This window comes from Suricata suricatta, chromosome 9, assembly GCF_006229205.1.
Source record: "Suricata suricatta isolate VVHF042 chromosome 9, meerkat_22Aug2017_6uvM2_HiC, whole genome shotgun sequence".
In the NCBI taxonomy this organism is placed as follows: Eukaryota; Metazoa; Chordata; class Mammalia; order Carnivora; family Herpestidae; genus Suricata; species Suricata suricatta.
Window position 1 is genome coordinate 76,249,002 of NC_043708.1, and position 19,428 is coordinate 76,268,429.

Consider the following 19,428-nt stretch of genomic DNA (forward strand, 5'->3'; position numbering starts at 1 on the left):
TGAAAATAGTACTACCGTATGACCCAGCAATCCCACTTCTGAGTATATATTCAAAGGAAATGAAAACAGGATCTCAAAGAGATAATCTGCACCCCCACTGTCCATTGCTGCATTATTCACAACAGCCAAGATATAGAAACCACCTAACCCATCAACAGATAAATGGATAAAGAACATGTGGTTCACATATATCTCATTATATATTAAGTGAAATAAGCCAGACAGAGAAAGACACATGTGGAATCTAAAAAGATCCAAACCCAAAGAAATGGGGAGTAGAATGGTGGTCATCAAGGACTGGGAGGTGGGGTAAATGGGAAGATGTTGATAAAAGGGTGCAAATTTCCACTTATAAGATTAATAAGTTTTGGGGGTTTAATGTACAGCATAGCGATTACAGCTAATAATACTGTATTATACTTGAAAGTTGCTAAGAAGATAGATCTTAAATATTCTCACTTCAAAAAATTGGTAATTAAATGATGGAATGGACGTGTTAGCTAATGCTAGGGTGAAAATCATTTTGTAATATATAAATGTGTCAAGTCAAAACATTGTGCACCTCAAACTTACACAATGTTGCATGTATGTCAATTATATCAATAAAGCTGAAGGACAATATTTTGCATGAATACCAGTAAATAAGTTTTTAATTCAATTACTATGATAAAATTAAATCCCACCTACACACATTATTCTGTTAAACTCATTAATATAATACTTTTTGCTTCGTTCTGTGAATTCACACTAGGTGATTCAAGAAATAAAGAAAAATATTTTAGTTGATGTGTACTACATATAACAATAGGAAAAAATGTTAAATGTTCAGTCAAAAGCACCACCAAGACTAACATTTATTTATTTATTTATTTATTTATTTATTTAAGTTTGTATTTTAATCAGTCAGTGCTCATCACAACAAATGCACTCCGCAATCTCCATCACCTGTTTCACCCATCTCCCACCTACCCTCTGGTAACCATTAGTTTGTTCTATAAGGTTAAGAATCTCTTCCTTGGTTTGTCTCTCTCTCTCTCTCTCTCTTTTTTCCCTTTGCTCATTTGTTTCTTAAATTGCACACATGAGTGAAATCATATGGTATTTGTCTTTCTCTGGCTTATTTCACTTAGCATGAAACTTTCTAGGTCCATTCATGGTGTTGCAAATGGCAAGATGTCATTGGTTTTTTTATGGCTAAATGATATTCCACTGTATATACCACATCTTTCTCCATTCATCAATGAATAGATACCTGGGTTGCTTCCACAACTTGGCTATTGTAAATAATGCTGCTATTAGTGATGCACGTATCCCTTTGAGTTTGTGTATTTGTATTCTTTGGGTAAATACCCAGTAGTGCAACTGCTGGATCATATGGTAGTTCTATTTTTAACTTTTTGAGGAACCTCCACGCTGTTTTCCAGAGTTCCTGCATCAATTTGCAAGAGAGTTCCTTTTTCTCCACATCCTCACCAACACTTGTAGTAAGACTAACATTTATTAAGAGTTGATCTTGATTAAATGAAGCCAGCTTGAAATGAAGCATCTTCTATACCATCCTATGCCAGATTAAAGAGATGACAAAGATAGGATGCTGTAAAATTTAATATTGTGATACTTAGAATACACACCTATTGTAATTCACTTTGCTTAGAAACACTGCCAAGTGAAAGCTGAATTAATTAAACGTGGAATTGTTAGTTTACAAAGTACTTTATATAGACTCCTTGTCGCTTTTTATTTAAACATGTTTTTATTTAAGGCACCATCAAGCCCTATCAACCCACCTCTACAATGCCCCTTTATCCCCTCTCACACTGCTACTCTCCCAGTTCAAGTCCTGAGAACCTTTCAGCTAGCCGAGTATCTCAGTTTTCAATTTGAACTCATGTCCAGAATTCCACTTCTCTAATCCATTCCTCACATTACAGTGGTTCAAATTAATGTCCTTGAAGTTCCCTTCAGCTGTACAATTCTATGCCACTCCATCTGCCAAATCCTTCAGGGTAGTAGCTTTCAAATTTGTGTAACCATAGCAATTTCTTTAACACTGCAGAATATAAATAGCATACATGTATGCACACATATGTGAATGGACACTTCATAAAATATAATTAACCTTACCAGGTACAATGCATTTTGATATTTTCTATTTTATTCCAGTATCTTTCATTTAAAGAAAAAAAATGGTTGTAACACATTAAACTCAGTTTTGAAAATACCACTTTAGGGGCTGCCTAAACAATCCTTGGCCTAAAATTTAAGACACTCCTTTTTTGCTTCAACCAACCTTTGTAGACTTATTTTACACTACTCCTTAAACTCTGAGCTCTACCAAATAGAACTTCTTGCTATTTCTCTCATATATCTCATGATTTCTTGCTTCCATGACTTTGGCTGAGCTCTGCCCCTAATTTGCAACTTTCTCTTAGCCATTTGCCCATGCCTGTCTTTGTCAAAACCCAACCTACAAGGATATCAAATGTAATTTCCCCCAAAAAGCCTTCTTGGTTTCCCTACACTAGTTTTTTTCCTCTTCTGAATTCCCATAGCCCTTTAATTGCATACTCCAATGGCAACTCTACCTTTTATTAGTTTATTTGTGCATGGGTCTTATCTCCTCAGGCTCTCTGAAGGCTGAGACTGTCTCCTACATCTCTTAAAACTACTGGTACATTATAAGCAACCAATTAATGTTTGCAGAAAGAAAGGCATAGAAGAGTCTATAAACTGCAGTAGTATCAGGTTAAAGATAACAGGAAAAGTCAAAGTAGATTAATACATCTTTTTGATTCACTCTATTTTTTTTCTCACACCAGCATGTCACAGGACAAGTCTCTACTGAATCATCTCTTAACAATACTACTAATTTTAAAACTCTAAATATTTACTGATATAATTTTTGCTTTTTATGTCTATTTTATGATTTAAGCACTATACATCTGCTGGATGAAGAGGTTCCCAATTTAAAAAGGAAAGTCAATGTAAAAAGATCAGTTTAAGATCTAACATACCAATGTGTGACTATCAATTAAGTCCTGTGTGACAAAAAAAATGGAAGGATAACAATAAATGAATAATCTATACTTGTAAATTTTGGTAATATGTTCTTAGTCATTTAATAGAGAATATAACAAGACAAGGCAAACTACAGGTCCAGAGATGAAGTAAAAAGGACTGTAGGACAGAAACATACATCTAGTGTCTTAGACAATACAACTCCTAAACACACATCTATAAATGGTTTCTTAAAAAATAAATGGTAGCATGGACAGGAAAAAAGACAAAAGTCAATAGGACACAGACACCAGAGACTTGAAAGATAAGTCATCCATACCCAACACACTTTAAAATATATAGAGTTAAGATAGAAATGTATATTTTGCACAGGAAAGGAATACAAGGAAAGTCAATTAGTAAATTTATAGAGAGGCACTGAATCAGGCAAAAGCCAAAACAAAAGAGTATATATGTGCATGTTTAATATAGACATATAATCAGTGATACCAAGAGGAGAAAGCTAAAGGTTAGGAGACAGATTGGTCATTTTGCTAAAATGAGGGAGTCACATTTTCTAAGCTTTAGGGGTAATCTACAGATGAAGACTCTAGACTTGTGATATGTTACAAACTGTAATAATTGACAAGTATAATCCAACATTTTATTTCCAGACAGAGCTTCCGTGATGTGCTTTCTTATGCATGCTTGACTTTATTGTCTGAAGGGACAGCAATAACACAGCCTCAATGAAGTCGCACCTGGAAGTCAAAATGACACTTGTCTGTGCTAATTCCAACTCTTCTGTTTGGGGTCCAGAATCAATAATAGCAAAGCATTTCTTGTGCCAAGGGACCAGGTTTAATGTCCAAAATCTTGGGAACTGACAGGGCTTGAGGCAAGCTGTGCAATGCTGAAGAGCCAGGAGCAATCTGTACAGGGCTATGTGCCTGTTTAATTAGCATTATGTCTGGGTCCTCCCCACAAATCTTAAGGGTCTCTTATATGTTCTTCCCACTCCAAACCCTTTGGATTTGCCTCAAGCCACCCAACCACCTAGAGTTTTTCCCTAATATTCAAAGTGAAAAGAGATCCACAGAGCAATTTTCCACCATAATAAGCATGGTTTCTAACATGCAGACACCAAAAATAATTTGAAAAAGTGTCTACTCAGCATTTTTATAAAGTACTCTGCAGCTGGAAATTATTCTTGGTACACTTAGTGGGTTATAGTGCCAAATCTGATAGGACATCTTATTTTGAAAAGTTTCACAATGATGCCTATTCCATTTGAGCTTCTAAGTGGAATGACAAAAACAAAATGAATTTACTAATGGTTTGACACCATATTTTATAACAATGTTGTGGCTCCCCTGAATTAGATAAATTGTTATATAAAATATAATTTGTTAAAGTTTGGACTAATTTGTTCAATCATCCTTTAAAAGGCATCACATGCCAGAAATACTGCTGTACACTAGATATATAAAAATGATGAGTACTGTCCATGTCTTTGAGGGTCTCACAACCTAGCAAGAGACAGTCACATAAATAATCCTACTAATGTTCTGAGAAAAACAGTAGAGGTATAGACAAGCAGACAATGAAAATTCGGGAAATAGATAAATTAGAGCCCATTTCATAGAAGGGTATGAAGTGAAAAGAAGTTCTTTAGAACAGAGATAAGGATGTGGAAAAGCACAGGCAAAGATTCAGATATGAAAAGCAATCTCTTAGAAGCCTATTAGTTCATTATAACTTGAACCCAGAAACTTGTATGGGAATGACAGGATCAGACAAGTAGGAATGGAAGAGAAGAAAAGGGTGTCTTCTTAAAGAGTATTTTGTGTCAGGCTGATCTGCTTGTAGTTTGCCTTAGTTGTGGGTTATTTGAGTATGTAGATCAGCTAGTGACAATATAGTAGAAGGGTTAAATGGTCCACAAGGAGATATTGAAGGCAAGCTGACGAATTAGGAAAATCTTACAGAGTACAGATGAAAAATCAGTAATGGTGAGAATGAAATCAAAGGGTCAGAAATCAGAAGTCACAGACATAATAGCAACAGTTCCTAGATATCTAATAGTGGAGGTTGGTTGGGAAGGAACTGAGAGATAATGGGAATCTAGTTGTGGGACACCAGGTTAGACTTAGGTGATAGGGTAGATAATGATGATTTTAACTAAGAGCAAAATATAAGAAATGGAACAAGTTTGTGCAGAAAGAGAATAAATAAAAATTTGAATTTGTTGAATTTATCATGGCTACAGAATACCAAGGTGGAGAAATCATGAGCAATTGAATGTAAGTCCCCAAGTATAGACTCACTGTTGTGGTTCCAACGGTAAACTAGTTTTGATACAGGGTAAGAGGGAAGGAAGGAGGAAAGAAGAGATGGAGGAGGGAAGGGAGGGACATACTGAAAGAGGAGTCATTTAGGATGGTTCCCAAGTTTGTAAACAATTGAAAGCAGCTCAAGTATCCATCAATAGATGAATGGATAAAGAAGATGTGATACATATACATATACATATATATATACACACACACAGATATAGATGTGATTATACATTATGTATTATTATATATTAATAATTACAATATATATATAATATATATACTATAAATTACATATAAATAAGGTAATAATATTCAGCCACAAAAAAGAATGAAATCTTGCCATTTGCAATAATATGGATAGATCTGGAAAGTATAATGCTAAATGAAATAAGTCAGAGAAAGACAAATATATTATGGTTTCCCTCATATCTGGAATTTAAGAAACAAAACAAATGAGCAAAGCAAGAAAGAGACAAACCATAAAACAGGCTCTTAACTATAGAAAACAAATGTGATTACCAGAGGGGGAGTGGGTGAGGGGTGATGGGTAAAATAGGAGAGGATTAAAAGCACACATTGTGATGAACACTGAGTAATGTATAGAATTATTGAACCACTAGACTGTACACCTAAAACTAATATAACACTATAAGTTAACAATACTGAAATTAAAATTTTTAAAAGTTAACAAGGAAAGAATATGTAATACATAAAAAATTAAATTCTCTTTTTCTTTAAAACAGCTTGAATATGACTTGTAATCAAAATAAATCTAACCAGCACAAAGAGTAAAGTGGCAATTGATGTTTCTAAAAATATTAAGTTAAAATTTAGTTTAAAAAATCAGCCACTTATTTACAAACATTTGTCAGCTGTAAATATTCCGTTTAAAATAAAAAAGGCAATTATTCATTTATTATTATATTCAAATTATAATACAAGTGTCCATTAAGGAATTAAGGTCATCAACACCAAAATAAAATGAGAAAAAGAATATGAGAGAAGAAAAGTAGCAAGGATTAGAAGAGGAAGACTGAAACTGAATATACAACTTAGGGAAGAATATTAAATGAATTCCATTAGAAAAAAATTAACACAGATTTCTGGATAAAGAGAGTCCATTATAATGGACAACAAAAATATAACATCTAGAAAACAGAGAATGTGGGGCAGGCCAGGCAGACATTGAGAGGATTTCAATACATTTCTTGAATCAGCAGATGAAGACGGAATAATGACTGAAAAATCAGCAGAAGAATCTGTAACCTACTATTTGCATAGAAGAGAAGAACGCCAAGGAATAGGACAAATTAGGCTACATTATCCTGAACTCCAGGTATAACAAATGTGAGATACGGGGCTGGAAACTCTAAAGTCAAAAATGTTCACAGTCAACTCTGCTCTTGCCTAATTATCAAATATGAATAAGCAACCAAGACATTTGAGGAAAGACTATAACATGAAAGAGAAGAAAATAAGAGAAAAAAACACTAAACAATTAATATTTAATATTTTAGGATATAAAAGGTAATGTTTAAAATCACCAATTTGTATTTTAAGAGGGATATAAGAATGTCACATCTATAGAAGGAGAAATAAGTTGTTATAAAAAAGAAACAATCAACAAGTGACGTTATCGATCACCAAAAATATAACAAAGAAAGTAGGTCATTTAAAAAGGAAATATCACATAATATACAACAGAAAGATACAAAGATAGAAAATAATGTGAGAAAAGACAAGAGACATGAAGATTCAATGTAGGAGGCCTAATGTCCCATCAGTGAGAATACCAGAAAAAGGGAATAGAGAAAGTCAAGGGAGCAAATTATTAAATAAAGGAAGATTTCTCAGAGTCATCCTCAAGCTACACTTCAGACGGCTCTGCTATTTTTTTGTGTCAGATTTGACATCAGGTTTTTTCCAACCAAAACCAAAGAGCCATGGCAACTCTAGGTCTTACAAGCACACACCCTTCTCTCCGGGAGAAAATGTATATCTTCTGCCAACCACCCACCATCTTAGGCTTCATTCTATTTGTACAGATAAGTTAAAACCATCCCTGATGTAATCACCATCATCAGGAGGATGCCATGTTGTGACTGGCTTTCACCTGGATCAACACGATTCCAGAACCATCATTAAGAGAAAGAGGTCAGAGATGTGCTGCTACTCAGTAGGAAGCTGCAGAAGGGATGCAGAAGTAATCTTCAATATCCAGTGCATTGTTGTGACATTTCAGTACACCAACCATAAAGACACAATCATAAAAGTTAACAGAGAGGAAAAACGAGTCAGCTAAAAAGAACAAAAAATCACATCAGCATCAAATTTCTCATCAGCAAAATGCTAGCGAACCATGGAGCAATGCCTTGAATGGTTTGAGGAAAAATTACTTTTCAATCTAAAATTTTAAATTCATACAATGTATCCATCAAATGTGAGGGAAGAACAGGAACATTTTCAAAATGTACAGATTTGAAAGTACCTTCCCTATAGAAATTTCTTAAAGATGGACTCTACTGAAAAGAAGGAATAGCCCAGAAAGAAGAAGATATCAGAAACAGTAAGAAGTGGCTCCAATCCACTAGAGACTGAAAGAATATATTAATCCTTAGATATACTCTTCATACAGATATGGTGTTTACACATATACTTCAGTTAACTATTACTTTTCTTACGTGACTTACGAAGGAAATCCATAGAATGTGAAAATTACTCTATTTCTAGGAAATAATACAGATTATCTATATGCCAAATTAATCCAGGTGAAAAACCATGGCTACATTTTAATACTAAAGAAATTCTAAAGAAGTTTTAAAAAGGCTGGTTATACAAAAATCAGGTTACTTGTAAACAGCTTGACATATGCATATATCGACCTGTCATAAACACCCAGTAATCTATGGGATAGAAAGGCTTATTACATTTCTATTAGTTTTTATAACTTCTGGAAAGTAGGAAACGTACTCTGTCAATTCTCCCAAGTCATTGCTACTTCTTTTCTGCGATTTTAGTTAAGCATTTTGCAAAATGAAACATCTCCTACTCAAAAATTAGCTCTAATATTTTGGAGAAAAAAGAACTACAAAACAAAAGATGGACTTACATGGTAAATTCACCAACTGCAACCTGTTATCAATAAGTACTTAAAATGAAAATAAATCTAAATGCTTCCAATGCTCCATTAATATTCAAAGGATTAAGAAATGCAATCGCATCTTTTTCTTAGAATGAGTGAACACTAACCTGAAGAATTATAGCTCTTCTAGATCCATTTTTTTCCAAAATTACTCACTTATTCATTAGAATATGTAAGACCTCTATTGGAATCTTTACACCAGTGTTTCATAAATGGATTTAACTACAAAAGCCTGGTTATACAATCTCTTCCATAAAAGCAATATATTTCTAATATTTATGTCCTTTAAATATCCTATAGTAAAATTAATATTTCTATACAGAAAGGGAAGGAACTATTTGGTCCCAGACAACTTGATAACATCTCTTTCAACTATAGCTATAATTATCATGTACAAACTTCCAAAGCAGTTGTCAAGACTTAACATTAGCATTAATTTATGTCATAACTGATGGTTACTGTAAAGATAATGGCAAAGCATCCATTTCTCCAAAGACAGCATGGATCAAAAGGGAAATTTCTTCTTAATTACTACTAATCTGCCCATTTTTAATTAAATTGATTAGTAATTTATTATCCTTCCATTTCTTAGAAGGCTGTTATTATTACATAGCTTCCCCAAAGTTATCAGTTATCAGTGATTTTTAAGCAATCCAATTACTTCTAGTGTGAGTTCCACCAATGTGTAAAATTGGCTTATGCTAAAAACTTAATATCCAATATCTTTGTATCCTAAAAAGGAAATTTTAAAACTGCAGTATTTGCACTCAGTATTTTACACCTCAAAGTGAAAAATGTCAAATCTTATTTATATAGGAAAACAATAAAAGTGGAACTTTTATGCCTTTCCTCTTGGTTTGATAATCAAAATAGTTGTTATTAGTATGTATCTTCCCAGAGGAAAGAAATGAGGTCCTTGTAATTTCCTTTGAAAAATATCTACTTCTTATGCTACCCATAATTAAACAGTAAATTATGACATTATCCTAAGTGTTTTCCCATCAGTTTCTTTTTTAAAGGGTAAATAAAAATGAAAATGTCTGACATACGAAATAAGAAATTCTTAATTCAAGCAAACTTTAAAAGAATTGAAGTGCTTCATGTATTTTTTCTGAATCAAAATCCTTAATTGAATTAAGCTCTGATCAGATTCAAATTTAAAGTATAACACTGACGTAGCTATTTGATATGGTTCAAATTGGCCATATCATGGCTATATGATACTGGTTCATAATATAACTTCTGAAAAGTTGAACTTTCTGTGAAGAATGAGAAAATGAAATGCAATGTCTCTTGACAAAAGGGACAGAAATCTTCATTCTCTTTTTGAAAATATGCTAAGACATGTGGGAAATATCAGCTTAAATTCTCTATTTCATTAGATATGCCTCTTATGAATTGACTACAGGTGATTAAAAAATTCATATTAAGAATATAGAACATATTCAAATAGTTAACTATCAACGAGAATGAAAAGATAATGGCTTAGTATAAAATAATCTCCATTAATTAACACTAACTGAATATAGTATCTACTACATTTATAAGCCCCACACTTTCTCTCCTAAATTTTCTGTTTAGAAACATTAACAGCAAATGCACAATGGCTGCTAAACTCTTATGTACAGGGACTTAAGTATTTAATTCATAGATCTTTTACTAGATTTAAGCAAGGTACAGTCTTTTAGCTCTATTTAAATGTCTCCATACCAGACAGGTCTTCCTTGAATGCCCCTCATCACTCCTTACCACCCTGACTCTTTCCTTTGTCTTCATAGTACTCTTCAGCACCAAGCATATGATTTGCTTGTTTGCCTATTGTCTGCACCAACTACAAAGTAAGCTATTGTCTCATCTCTTCATTGCACTATCCCCAGTGCCTAGAACTATATACCAAGCACGTAGTAGGCATTCAATAAGTATTTGTTTAAAAAAATTAATAAAAGATCATCAGCTCCAAATCATACAGAAAAACTTAATTAAAGACCTTTGACAATCCTGAATGCCAAACTATACCAAAGTTTTATTATTAAATAGTATTTAAAATAAAGGCATAGAGGGGTGCTTGGGTGGCTCAGTGGTTAAGCACCCGACTTCGGCTCAGGTCACGATCTCACAGTCCATGGGTTCAAGCCCTGCATTGGGCTCTGTGCTGACAGCTCAGAGCCTGGAGCCTGTTTTGGATTCTGTGTCTCCCTCTCTCTCTGCCCCTCCCTTGCTGACTCTCTGTCTCTCTCTCTCTCAAAATAAAATAAAGATAAAAAAATAAAAAATAAAATAAAACAAAATAATAAAATAAAGGCATAGAAAGTTTTCTTTTCTGTCCAAAAAGACAAAATGTCTTTTCAAAGAATAGTTGGGTTACTAACAGTTGTTAATTGTTTATTACTACATTATTCAGTTAATGTAATTGGTTCTTGTATATACCTTAACAAGTTTCAAAAGCTGATAGAGATCTTCAACCTCATCACCTTCACATTTGGTGTATACTCGTCCCATATCCACACTCCTTCCTCTTATGGTACGGCGATAAAGGGGAAGAGCCATGGCCTCTGCATACAAATCAATGGCCTGATGACCCACCGTCTGATACATGTAGCTATCCAGTTCATCTGCAACATTGAAAGTGGAAATAATCAGTAAAGCAGAGTGAAAGTGGATTTGAAAGTCCATCTGGGTTACTGCTTGGAGACTTACTTCAGTATATTTCTCTGCCACTTATGAAGTGAAATAAAGTGGAAGAGTTGTACAGTTGTCCAGTCTAGTCATCTCTACTACATCAGCTCTAGGTATCTGTCCTACTAATTACAGATACAAATAAATTTTTAAAACTATATACAATAAATGTTTAAAGAGAAGAGTAATATAGCCAATAAATTTTGATTAGTTTATTCAATTAAAGATTTTATTACATAAATGTTTTTCAAATCATTCAAGGTTATTTACAAAGTCATCTGGAATTGTAGGAAAAAACCTTTCTTAACTAAGTAGCTACTTGTTGAACAAGTGACAAATATTTGTAAAAATAAATTACATGCTCTTGATATATTTTATATTCAGTATCTCAACAAGACATACAAAAATATATAAGTTAAGAAGCAGTCTAAGATGGATGTATAAGAAGACCATGCACTTACCTTCCACAGACATACCAAAACTTCAGCTACATATGGCACAATTCCCACTGAATTCTAGCTGAATAGCTCCCTCCACAACATGGAATAAAAGGGCCACATCAAAATGTGTGACAAAAGCAGAGACTCAATCTTGCTCAAAACTGCAGCAGAAAGGGATCTCACAATACTGAAGCCTCTCCCTGAGGAGTGAGTGGTTTGTGCCCCATTTTGGACACCCCAACCCTGTAGAACCTGCACTAGAAAGACAAGGACCCTAAAACATTTGGCTTTGAAAACCAGTGGAGCACACACCCAGGGGCTCTAAGGGACTGTGAGGATTTGAGATATTCCTTTTGAGAAGCTTGTGCATAGGCTCACTCCTCCCAGAACCCAGCACAAAAACAGCAGTTTGAGAGATGACTGGATTATATGTGAAGATTTATTTGCTAATGTAAAATTGTTGGCTGAAGGGGCAGGGACAAGTTGGGACTTTCTTTGGAGATGGAGGTGCTGGTAAGCAACATTTTCCCTCTCCTACTTTCCACAGTGCTAGTGCTGGTGACAAGTGCAGGTGCTTGGACCCCAGTATTTTCCCCCAATGTGGCAAAAGTTACAGGCATGCTCTACCCTCAGCGCTCTTTCCCTGCTAAATCCACAGGAAGCCCCACCTCTGGTGTTCTTTCCTGCATTGCTAAATTGTGGGCCTATCCCAGCCTAGTGCTCCTGCCATACCTTCCCAAGGCCATAGGTGTGCTCTGCACCCAGCACTCTTACCCTGCCTCACTTAAAACCATGGACATCACCCAGTGCTCTCCTGCAGCCTCACTAAAGCTGGCCACCAAGCACAGTCCACCTAAGACACACTCCTTGATCACCTAAACCTAGGGGCTTCTGTTTCCAAGCCCCACAAGACTGACTCTGCAGAGGTACCACACCTATAGCACTGAACAGACAGCAGACTGAAACTCCTCCTGTCTGCTTTGAAAAAGGCCCATATACTTGTGCTGGAGCTTCGACCTGAGGGATAGGCTTCATGTTAGTCACATACCTAAAGATTACAGAGGTGCTCTCAGGGACCACAGGCAGGGAGCTACATCTTTGAGCCCTCCCTTGGCCTTGTCACAGCTCACTGATACCTCTCAGAAAGAAGCCCTGTTGTTTCTAACTGCTGCCCCAGAGGACCCCTTCAGATCTCAAGGTCTGGCAGCAGAGTTTACACTTGTGGTCCCACAGAAATATATATATTTGCATTCTTGAAAAACTGCTGTCTGCGGATCTGGCTTCCAATTCACCTGAAACTCATTCTTAACTAAATCACTCCCTTTGGAACACTGATAGGTCTTGGAACATCTTCAACAATGGGGACCTATCAAGAATAAATCAGTCTACTTAGACAATCACAAAAGTTCAAAAGACAACCAAGAGCTAGAGCAAAGTTGAATAACAAGGTTCATCTACAGAAGGCCACTCCATCAAGACTGGAAAAGGTAGCTGTTTCATTTAATACATAGAAACAAACACAGAGATAAAGCAAGATGAGGAACCAGAGGAATATGTTCCAAATGAAATAATAAGACAAATGTCAGAAAACACCTTACTGAAATAGAGTTATTTAATTTACCTGATAAAGACTTCAAAGTATATTTCATAAAGATGTTCACTGAATTCAAGAGAAGAATGGATGAGCACCATGAGAACTTCAACAGTAAAGCAGAAAATATAAGAAAGTACCAAACAGAAGTCACAGAGCTGAAGAATACAATAACTGAATTGAAAAAGTCACTGAAGGGATTCAATAGCAGACTAGATGAAGCAGTGAGCTGGAAGATAAAGCAATGAAACTCACCCAAGAAGATCAGATCAAAAGAGAAAAAAAAATTAAGTGAAGATAGTTAAAGTGACCTAGGAGACAACATCAAGAATAATAGCATTCATATTATTGGGGTCCTAGAAGGAAAAGAGAGAGAGAAAAAAATGTAGAAAGCATATTGAAGAAATAATGGCTGAAAAGTTCCCTAACCTGAGGAAACAGACATACAGGTTCAGAAAGCAAAGAGACTTCCAAATAAGATGAACCCAGAGAGAACCATAAAATGATTCATTATAATTAAAATATCAAAAGCTAAAGATAGAGAATAGTAAAAGCGGCAAGAAAAAACCAACTAATTACATATAAGGAAACACCCTTCCCATAAGACTACCAGCTGATTTTTCAGCAGAAACTTTGCAGGCCAGAGGGAGTAACATAATATACTCAGAGTGCTGACAAGAAAAAAAAACAAAAACAAAAACTTCAAACCAAGAATAACCTACCCAGCAAAATTATCATTTAGAGTTGAAGGAGAGATACAGTATTTTCCAGACAAGAAAAACTAAGCAAATATATTTACAAATATTTTATTGTAAAAAATAAAAAAGGCACTATGATAACTAGAAAACATATGAAAGTAAAAATCTGATGGGTTAAAGCAAATATATAGTAAAGGTAAAAAATTAACCACTTATAAAATCAGTTTATAGGTTAAAGGACAAGAGTAGAAAAAATATATATATAATTACAATAGTTAAGGGATACACAAAATTTTAAAATGTATAATATAATATTAAAAACATACTGGGGTACCTGGTACCTCAGTTAGTTAAGCTGAAACTTAAGCTTAAACCTGACTTGGTTTTGGCTCAGGTCATAATCTCTCAGTTTATGAGTTCAAGGCCTGACCTGGGCTCCATGATGACAATGTAAATAAAGCCTGTTAGTGATTCTCTCTCGCCCTCTCTGTCTTCCCCTCTCCATTCACACTCATTCTTTATCTCCTCCTCTCTCTCTTAAAAAAACAAAACAAAACAAAACAAAACAAAAACTTTTAACACATATAAAATGGGGAAAGGAATGTAGCATTTAGAATGCATTCAAATTAAAGTTGCTATCTACTTAGACTGCTATATATGGACTGTTATGTGTATATGAACCTCACAGCAACCAAAAACCAAAAACCTATAATAGATACACAAAAGATAATGAGCAAGCAATCTAAACCCAACATTTTAAAAAGGCACTACACCACAAGGGAAAACAGCAAAAAAAAAAAAAAAAAAAAAAAAAAAAAAAAAAAAAAAAAAAAAAAAAAAAAAAAAAAAAAAAAAAAAAAAAAAAAAAAAAAAAAGGAACAGAAAGAAACTTTAAAAATACAGGAAACTTAACAAATGGCAATAAGTAATATACCTGTCAATAATTACTTTAAATGTAAATGGACCAAAATCTCCAATCAAAAGACACAGAGTAACTAAATGGATTAAACAAACAAACACAAGACAACAATAGGTTGCCTAAAAGAGATTCACTTTAGCTCTAAGGACGCACATAGAATATAAGTGAAGGAATGGGAAATATACTCCATGCAAATGGGAAAAAAAGGTGGTATTGTTATACTTAACTTTAAAACAAAGACTATAACAAAAGGCAAAGGGCATTATATAATGATAAAAAGAATCAGTCCAAAAAGATGATATAATATCAGTAAATATTATATACCCAATATAGTAGCACCTAAATATTACCAGATCAAATATTAACAGACTTAAAAAAAGAAATTAACAGCAATACAATAGTAGAGAACCTTGATACGCCCCTACTTACATCAAGAAATATATCATCCAGACAGAAAATTCAACAAAGAAACATTAGCCTTAAATGACACATCAGACCAGATGGACTTGATAGATTTATACAGAATATTCCATCCAAAAGCAAAATACACATTCTTTCAAGTGCACGTGAACATTCTTCAGAATACATCACATGTTAGGTCACAAGAAAAGCAATTTAAGAAGTCTGAAATAATATCCATCATTTTCTTCAATCACAATGTTATGAAAACTACAAATCAATTAGAAGAAGAAAACTGGAAAAATTACAAGTATGTGGAATTAAACAACATGCTTCTGAATTAATGGGTTAATAAAGAAATCAAAAGTGAAGTAAAAAAACACCTTGAGACAAATGGAAAGGGGAATACAACAATCCAAAACCTATGGATACAGCAAAAGCAGTTTTAGAGGGTACTTCAAGGTGATACAGGCTCACCTCAGGAAACCAGAAAAATATCAAATAAACAATCTACTTTAATGCCTTAAGAAAAAGAAAAAGAATAAACAAAGCCCAAAATTAGCAGAAGGAAACAACAAAGAGTAGAGCAGAAATAGAGACTAAAAATACAAAAGAGAAGACCAACAAAATTAAGAGCTGGTTCGTGAAAATGATAAAGTAAATTGACAAAACTTTGGATAGAACCAGCAAAAAAAAAAAAAAAAAAAAGAGGACCTCAAATAAATAAAATCAGAAATGAAAGAGGACATGTTATAACTGATACCACAGAAACACAAAGGATCATAAGAGTTACTAAAAACAATTATATGCCAACAAATTTGGCAATGTGGAAGAAATTGATACATTTTTAGAAACATACAATCTTCTAAGACTAACTCCTGCAGAAATAGAAAATCTGAATAGACTGATTACTAGTAAGTAAATTGAATAATTAATCAAAAACCTCCCAACCAACAAAACTTCAAGACCAGATGGTTTCACTGGTGAATTCCACCAAACAGTCAAAAAAGATTTAATACATATCCTTCTCAAGCTCCTCCAAAAAACATAGGAGGGAACACTTCCAAACTCATTTTACAAGACCAGCTTTACCTTTATAAGAAAACCACACATGAATACCACAAAACAAGAAAATTACAGGCCAAATACATCTAAGGAACACAGATGCAGAAATTGTCAACAAAATAATAGCCAATTGAATTCAATAATACATTCAAAGGATTATACACCATGATCAAGTATTATTTACTTCAGGGTAATAAGATGGTTCACATCAGCAAATCAATGAACATGATGCACCTATTAACAATTGGAGGATAAAAATCATATGATCACCTCAATACATGCAGAAAAAGCATTTGAAAAATTTGGCATCCATTTATAATAAAAATTCTCAACAAAGTGAGTATAGAGGGAAGGTTCCTCAATGTAATAAAGGCAATATATGACAAGCCCATAGTTAACATCATACTCAATAGTGAGAAGTTCAAAGCTTTTCCTCTAATATCAGAATAAGACAATGACATTCACTCTCATTACTTTTATTCAACGTAGTACTAAAAGCTCTAGTCACAGCAATTAAGCAAGAAAAAAAAAACATCCACATTAGGAAGAAGTAAAGCTGTCACTATTTGCAGGTGATGTGATACTTTATATAGTAACCCTATAGACTCCACCAAAAAAACCATTAGAACTAGTGAATAAATTCAAAAAAGTTGCAGAATATAAAATCAGTATTCAGAAGTCTGCCACATTGTTATACACTAACAACAAATCACCAGAAAGAGAAATTAAGAAAACAATTCTATCTACAATTACACCAAACAGAATAAAATACCTAGGTATAAATCTAATCAAGGAGGTTGAAGACCTGCACAATGAAAACTATAAGATAATAGTAAAAGAAATGGAAGAAGACAAATAAATGGGAAGATATTCCATGCTCATCTATTGGAAAAATTGTAAAATGTTCATACTACCTAAAGCAATCTACAGACTACCAAAATTCCAACGGCACTTTTCACAGAACTAGATCAAAAAATTTTGAGGAAAAGCATTTTCTATTTTTAAAATTTATCATTGAAGTGTAATTGACATACAATATTATATTGGTTTCAATGTTATGTTAGTGTGCAACATATTGATGTGAGAATTCTATAGATTGCTCAGTGCTTCCCACAATACACATAGTCACCATCTGCTACCATGTAACATTAGTAAAATATTATTGACTACATTTCCTATGCTTCTCTACATCCCCATTTTATAAATAGAAGTCTGTATCTCTTAACATACTTCATCTATTTCACCCATTCTCCTACCCACTTTCCTTCTAGCAATCACTAGTTGTTTTCTGTATTTAAGAGTCTGGTTTTTTGTGTTTGTTCATTTGTTTAGTTTAGATTCCACATATAAATGAAATCATATATTTGTCTATCCCTGTCTGACTTATTGCACTTAGCATAATGCCCTCTAGGCCCATCCATGTTGTTGCAAATGAAGAATTTTCTTTTTCTTTTTTTCTATTTTATTTTATTTTTATTTTTAAAATATAATTTATTGTCAAGTTAGCTAACAGACAGTGTATACAGTGTACTCTTGGCTTCAGGAGTAGATTCCCGTGATTCTAAAACTTCACATAACAAGTGAAAATATAGGATATTATTCATTCTCTGACTGACTTAATTCACCTAGCATAATACCCTCCAGTTCCATCCACATTGTTGCAAATTGCAAGATTTCATTCTTTCTCACTGCCAAGTAGTATTCCATTGTATATATAAATCACATCATCTTTATCCATCTATCAGTTGACAGACATTTGGGCTTTTCCCCTAATTTGGCTATTGTTGACAGTGCTGCTATAAACATTGCGGGTACACGTGCCCCTATGCATTAGCACTCCTGTATCCTTTGAATAAATTCCTAGTAGTGCAATTGCTGGGTCATAGGGTAATTCTATTTTTTTTTTTTTTTAGGAATCTCCACACTGTTTTCCAGAGCAGCTGCACTGGTTTGCATTCCCACCAACAGTGCAAGAGGGTTCAGGTTTCTCTACATCTTCACCAACATCTGTTGTTTCCTGATTGTTAATTTTAGCCACTCTGACTGGTGTGAGGTGGTATCTCAGCATAGTTTTGATTTGTATTTCCCTGATGATGAGTGATGCTGAGCATCCTTTAATGTGTCTGTTGGCCATCTGGATGTCCTCTTTGGAGAAGCATCTATTTGTGTCCTCTGCCCATTTCTTTTTTTTTTAAATATTTTTTAATGTTCATTTATTTTTGAGAGAAAGAGAGACAGAGCATGAGTTGGGGAGGGGCAGAGAGAGAGGGAGATAAAGAGTCAGAAGCAGGCTCCAGGCCTTGGGCTGTCAGCACAAGAGCCCAATGCAGGGCTCTAACTCATAAACAATGAGATCATGATCTGAGCTGAAGTCAGTCACTTAACCTACAGAGCCACTCAGGCACCCCTTCCTCTGTCCATTTCTTCACTGGATTATTTGTTTTTTGGGTGTTGAGTTAGGTAAGTTCTTTCTAGATTTTGGATACTAACCATTTATCCAATATGTCATTTGCAAGTATCTACTCCCATTCCATTGGTTGCCTTTTAGTTTTCTAAAGTATGTTCTGCAGAATATACTTCCAATGAGATAATAACAGGTACTGGATGAAAAAAGGATATCATGGTCAAATAATTTACTTAAAAAGGGGATAACCATGTTAAAGAGGTGTCTTTTCTGTAATTCTTCCTAGGCTAATGTGCTCTAAGATGTTCCAATAAGGGGAGAGAATGAACTATATCTCAAATTTATGTATCCTTAGAAGACTTACATTTCATCTGGTATTTGTGCTTCAAAGAATATATCCAGGAAATGTTGTGATGGAATAATAATGACGTGGAATATGTTCACAATGTGTTAATAAGTTTCAAAAGAGGTTACAACACAATTTACATGTATGTACATATGCATATATGTTTGCATATATGTCAAGAATGTCCAATTAACCTGAGTATGAAGAGTATCCTATCAAAAGGGATTAAAAAATGATATTTTAAGGGCCTCTTGAGTAATCAAAACCATCACTATGTGCCATCACATTTTGTCCCACCAGGTCTGAACCCAACCCATACACCACCCTGGCTTCCATGTACTCACGTTATTATTACATACTTGTCCTCTCCTAGTCACAGCAGGAAGTAGAGAGATATAGTCAAAGTCACCGA

General features: G+C 34.2%; 1 protein-coding gene across 5 annotated transcripts in view; it reads right to left on the bottom strand.

Moving 5' to 3' along the window:
* The window catches only part of DPH6 (diphthamine biosynthesis 6), a 271,479-nt gene that overhangs the window by 245,197 nt on the left and 6,854 nt on the right, over window positions 1-19,428 (bottom strand). For all 5 annotated transcript variants that reach the window (XR_003913310.1, XR_003913309.1, XM_029951822.1 and 2 more), the window contains exon 3: window positions 10,906-11,090. Coding sequence is in view for 3 of the 5 variants with exons in the window: in XM_029951822.1 (XP_029807682.1) it covers window positions 10,906-11,090 (185 nt within the window). In the remaining 2 variants the exon portion in view is untranslated. The remainder of the gene's footprint in view (window positions 1-10,905; window positions 11,091-19,428) is intronic.